Source organism: Helobdella robusta (assembly GCF_000326865.2).
Source record: "Helobdella robusta unplaced genomic scaffold HELROscaffold_191, whole genome shotgun sequence".
Classification (NCBI taxonomy): Eukaryota; Metazoa; Annelida; class Clitellata; order Rhynchobdellida; family Glossiphoniidae; genus Helobdella; species Helobdella robusta.
This window is the reverse complement of record NW_008704041.1, coordinates 15,758-22,221: the sequence shown is the minus strand read 5'-3', so window position 1 is coordinate 22,221 and position 6,464 is coordinate 15,758. Positions and strand designations below refer to the sequence as shown.

The 6,464-nt window shown below is 30.8% G+C and overlaps 1 protein-coding gene across 1 annotated transcript; it reads left to right on the top strand.

Moving 5' to 3' along the window:
- Nucleotides 1-2,698: 2,698 nt before the first annotated feature.
- Nucleotides 2,699-5,651, top strand: HELRODRAFT_184171 (hypothetical protein; the record flags this gene model as incomplete). Its single annotated transcript, XM_009016901.1, has 5 exons — nucleotides 2,699-2,814; nucleotides 3,180-3,426; nucleotides 3,759-3,849; nucleotides 4,902-5,077; nucleotides 5,334-5,651. The coding sequence occupies 5 exons, from the start codon at nucleotides 2,699-2,701 to the stop codon at nucleotides 5,649-5,651; spliced, it is 948 nt and encodes a 315-aa protein (XP_009015149.1).
- Nucleotides 5,652-6,464: the final 813 nt, after the last annotated feature.

Genomic DNA, 6,464 nt, shown 5'->3' with positions numbered 1-6,464 from the left:
ATTATGATATAAATATACAAAAACTAAAGAATAATTATATTATTCACATTGAAAAGAGCGAAATTCGTTGATTAAAGAACCAAGAAAGAGAAACAACAATCAAGGTTCCCCGTTCAAAATTCCTAAAGAATGTTAGTTGATTGATTGAATGGGTAGATTGGTTGGTTGAATCTACGGCTGAATGATTGATTAATTGATTGATTGGTTGGCTAGTTGGTTAATATGTTTATTTAAATGATTATTCATTAATATTATTGATTATTCATGATTATAATATTGACAACGTGAAAAATCTCACTGCCATCATCACCATCGTTGCAATATTCGGCCACAAGACATCTGAAACTTGGGTTCGGACTTAAGCCTTCTTTCTCTAGTACTTAATTAACATAATTTATTCATTCATTCATCACTCTATTATAATAATTTATTTATTCTTTCATCACTCTATTATAATAATTTATTTATTCTTTCATCACTCTATTATAATAATTTATTTATTCATTCATCATTTTATGGTGTAATGGTTAACGAGCCATGTAGTGCTGTGGTGTGGGTTCTAGTAGATATTTATAACATGTACCGTGTGTTTGTAGTTGATACTTCTGAAAAATATCGAAGAGAGAATTTGTAAAAACAAAAAAGCGAATAAAATAAATAATTAATTGTAAAGATACGTTAAAGGGTTTTAAAAACAATGGCAGACAAATTTGCCAGAAAAGTTGACGACAAATTAATATTTATAATAGGAACTCTTCATAGAAGGGTCACTTTATTTGGGTCACAAATTTTCTCTACCCCTTTCACCTCTCTCAAAGCGTGACCTTCTTTGTGGAGAGCCCCCACATTGTAAGAATTGGTATGCAAAAAATTCAAACTTGGGACGGTTATTGTAGGCTGGTTGCCTATGTTTTGGAATTCTGCCAACTCCTGTTGTTGTGAAACATATTTTATGATAATGACGATGGTGATAGTGAAGATATATATTATCATAATTTATGTCAATATCATCATCTACTCCATAATCATCATTTCGTCATCGTTGTCATCAGTTAGCAGCATCGTCACCATCATTACACTCACCATCATTAAACTCACCTCCTTATCACCACCATCCAACTCACCTGAATCATGTTTCTGATTTCCCCGCAATCTTCCTTCCTACTCCACCTCACGTTCACTCTATTTTTCATTCCTTCATCGCCTCCTTTCTCCTTCATTGTCTCTTTATCCATTTTTTTTTATTTTTCGTCTTCTGGATGAAATGTTCCACTTTAATAAAGGTTTCGTTTTGTAAACTTCATGAATTGAATACACGCTAATAATCATCAATACAATCAATCAATCAATCAATCAATCAATCAATCAATCAATCAATCAATCAATCAATCAATCAATCAATCAATCAATCAATCAATCAATCAATCAACTGATCTCATCAATTAACAAACCAATTAACTAACTAATGGGAATTAACCTCATCCAATGGTATTTAATATAGTTTAAGGTGATATGAACAACAAATTAGTGTAATGTAGTGCGATTTCAATGTTATTTAGTTCAATAAATTACCCAGATTTTCAAAATTATCTTCAACTTAGTAACCAAAATCTATATCTTCGACAACTTACAATTGTCATTCGCAAAGAAATGACAACCAGCGAAGTTAAAATTTTCAGACGTAGCTGTTATCAAAGAAGTTAAGATAAATAAATAAAAATACAAAAATAAACACATAAAAACACACATGCACGCATATAAACACACACAGACACACACACACACACACACACACACATATATCTACATTGGCTTCTTTATGTTGTTATTAATAATGTTAATTGTAATTTCCATAATTTTACTAATCATAATCATAATATTACTAATCATATTACTAATTTTACTAATCATAATATTATAATTACATATATTACTAATCATAATAATTATTATCAATATTACGTGATATGATGTAGCGAAAACAGGGTGATGGTTAGACAAACAAAAGACAATACAACACATACACTATTATTCATCTATATATATATATATATATATATATATATATATATATATATATATATGCAAATTTCATTGAAATTGTTTGCCCATTTTTTGCATTAATTAACTTCTTTATAAGACATTCAACGAGGCGGTATTGTTTGAGTTCATATTTATCTAAAACTGGAATAAAGCTAACAGCGCTGTTTCGGCGTAATGCCATCTTCAGAGCTTAAATATTGTTTAAACATATAATTTAATTAAAATAAATGTCTAATGTAAAATGTGAAAATATAGAAAATAAAATATGTATTAAATTGTGAAATAAATTAACCTTGTTGTAAATATCATAATAACTAAAGTTTATGTAGATTATATAAATAAAATTATGTAATTTAAATAAAATGTTTAGTAAAATAATTAAAATATAGAAATTTTATAAAAGTTTTAACATGGTTGAAAAACGTTAGTGAAAACTAATTACGAATGACATGTGCGCCAGATATATAATATTGCTGTGTATGCGTTGTGAATACAACTATTGCGGTTGAATATGTGTGATACGAGTTTCCACATCAGACCTACGTATACAGAGTTAAATATAAATGCATATATGTACATGCAAGATACATATCGATGTATAGATCAAATATTAAGTATCACATAATACATCCAACGACGCAATGACGGTTGTCGGATGACGCTGGGTCACAAACTGCGTGTTAATGGGTTGAAATGTATTCAACGTAGAATGATATTCGTATCGTTGTGGTACACGCAGATCCTGTGGATTAACCCCAACGGCAACAGTAGGTGTGAGATCGTGATATTGAGAAAACAATTGCAAAGTGTGATCAATTGTAATCAACCAGGATCATTTCCAGTTTTAGATAAATATGAACTCAAACAATACCGCCTCGTTGAATGTCTTATAAAGAAGTTAATTAATGCAAAATGGGCAAACAATTTCAATGAAATTTGCATTTCTGAAAACCTCGTTCCTAAATATATATATATATATATATTTATTTATTTATTTATTTGTTTATTTATTCATTTCTCTCTTTCTTTCATTCTTTCTTTTTTCATTATTTATTTTTTACAATTATTTATTTAATTATTTAATAATTATTATTATTTATTTATTTATTCTTTTTAATCAATAAAAAACAAAACAGGCAAAGTAGTTCAGAGTCATTTGAGCAGTACTTCGTGGTTCCGAGCTGGTTGTGGGCGCGATACAAGGAGGACCTGATGGAGAGGATGTGCGACAAGGCTGCCTACACTCGCCTCCTCCACGGACTCGGGTTCGATTTCATCCTTCTCCCACAACACCCACTAAGTGACGTCACCAAGAAGTATTTCATCTATCAAGATATGCAGAGGTTTTTATTATATGTATGTAGAATTAGGTTTGAGCATGTCGTACGTTCAATTATTAAGAGATGTCACTGCATTCTTAGCTTTGAAAACATTAACTAAGTATAAGATGAAAATGCAATGATATTTCTTAATAATTTTATGTATAAAGTTAAGCCTAACCTGGCAGTTTGAACTAGAGACATGAAAATTAATTTAATAGATGGTTGAATATGATGAAGAATGAAAGTAGGAGTGAATTAATAAAAAAAAAATGAATTAAATGGAAACATAATCGGTGAACGGTGGACGAATGAGTTAATGACTTGCTAAATGACTGAATGCATGAATGAGTAAATGAATGAATGAGAATTCAAAATAATATTTTTTTTATTCAGATGTGGTGCCTTCTTAAGGGCGAAGTATCGGTCAGACCTCTTTCAGTTATTTCCCAATCTAACATTTTGAGTCATGGGATTTTGAGTCAAAGTACGCAAAACATTCCATTTCATTGCGTTTTTATCGGTTCTAGGGCAGATGGTTGCATTTCTTTTAAAGCTTTTTATTTTTTTCAAGTGAATAACTTCTTGACATGAACTTTAAAACTTTGGGAATCTTTGTCTTCCGATACGTTTGTTTCCAAGCAGTGTTGGATCTAAAAAAAAGTTGACCAGGAGGTCAACATTTGACGGGGGGCCAAGAAATTTACCAAAATTTTGTTAGTGTGGTCAAAATTAGACTGGAAAGCTTTTTCCGCTTATCACGCTTAGTTTTGGCAACAACGGGTGAGCCATGGCCTGCCCAATTTTTCCAAATGTCTGTATCTAAGTTTTATATGGATTTTTCTTTTTATTGAAATTTGAGTCGATTTATATAATAAATTTATTGCAGCTGAAATTAAATTTTCATTATTTTTTAATGGGTCACTTTTGATAACAAGAATAGGGGAGTGAGGTACGTTGAGACATGGGGTGCAGTGAGACAAATCAAATAATTGTTGAGCGGTACATAATTTTTTCTTTTGAGTTTACCTAATCTGTACTTTAGTAGGACCGGTGGTTAACAATATAATTTTCTGCAACGAAAATCGTGAGTTGCGTTTTTTAATTCTGTTTTTTGATTTTTTCACAGATTTCTGGACATGTTAATATTTGGTTGGGAATGTAATTGCTCAATTATTTGAAATGATACTGTGATCACTCTTACAAGAAAGTTTGACATTTCAATAAGAAATTAGTTCATATAGGAGCCAAATTTTTATTCCAATTGGTTTTGGCACTACGTCGAATAGTTATGTCAACGACTGTGTGGGGTCAATAGAGACAACAACGATGGGGCACAGTGAGACGTATGTGGTACCTTGAGACAACAACAAAACTGATGTTAAACATGATTTATTAATTAATAGAATAATAATTAAATGATTATATCATAATAATAATAATTGATTTGCAGACAAAAATGAAAAATAGGATAAAAAAAAACCAGCCAATGGCATGCGTGTTGTAGGCAAAGTAATGGATGGTGGTTCTTTACAAAAGGTAGCTCATGTTCATGGCTTGTCATTCCAAACATTGGCCCGCTATGTCACAAAAGCGTCAGCTGCGCATCCTGGAAAAATTGTCAAATTCAAACCAAACTTTGCAACACGGAGAATATTTACAACAGAACAGGAAAAAAGTCTGAAAGAATATATCCTGACAAGTTCAAAAATGATGTATGCAATTTCAACAAAAGAGTGTAGAAAAATTGCATACGAGATGGCCAAAATTAATGGAATTAGATTTCCAACAACATAGAAAACTGAAGAATGCGCAGGTTTAGAGTGATTTAGGTTGTTCATGAAGCGGTATCCATCTCTTAGTATTAGAAGCCCTGAAGCATGTAGTTTCTTACGGGCTATATCATTTAACCGGCACAACATTGGTCAATTTTATAAAAATTTGGAAAAGATTTTTCTGAAATCACCACAGTTGGCAGATCTTTCTAGAATTTTTAATCTGGATCCTACTCATAGTAAATTTAGTTCAGAGTCTGGCTATACTGGACAGCTAGCACCTGTTACATTTTTAACGCCGGAGCAATGTAAGGGATATTCAAAAGCAGGAAATAGAAAAACAAACAACATAGGTAGAAAAAAAAGAAAAAGTCTTATAGCTACTGACACTCCAGAAAAAACTCTTCTGGAAGCTAATAATATAAATAAAAGAAAATTAACACCTACATTGAAGGACAAAGCCAAAAAAATGTTTATTAAAGGACTTTACTATAACAGATCCCAAGAAAGATAACAAAAATAAAAATAGAAGAAATGCACTGTCAACCAATGAAGACCAGACTTCTTGTTCAACATGTGGGATCAAGTATTCTGATGATACAAGTAGAACAAATTGGATACACTGTGTGAACAGGTTACATGTTTGAGGTGGTATCATAATGCCTGGCAAGGTTTAAAAGAAAAAGCACCAAAGTTTTTTACTTGTATTGACTGTGACAATAATTAAATTGTTGTTGTATATGTTTGTCTCAACCAACCCCATATGGTTTTTCAATGTCGACCGCTATGGGGCTGGTTGAGACAAAAAAATGTTTTGCAAAACTCTTATATTTAATTTGGTTATTAATTAATTTGTGATATTTTGAAATAAAACATTAGTTCCTTCCTTGACCTGTATGTGGGATATATTTTAAAATAAAAAAATTCTTTATTTTGCAGCATTTTGCATTTTTTCATCTCAACGTACCCCACCCTCCTCTATATAACCTGTTAAGTTGATGAACAAATGGTTTTCATATTTCTTACAAAATAAACTTATTTGCTATCGAAATTCAGTCAATAATTAAACTAGTGAGATTATATATTATATATATATATATGTTTTTACAATATTCTATAAATTCTACCGAATGTTTGGCGTTAATATGTTTGTAGTTCGTTTTTTAAATTTTTCTCACTAAAGTTTTTTGGTTAACGTTTAGTTTATTAAAATTCAAAATAAACTTATTTTCCGAATTCATGCTGCAAATAAGGCCATATTTCGATTCCGAATGAATCATCATCAGTGCTTTCTGCTGTTTATATAGGGAAGTCAATATTTCCCTAT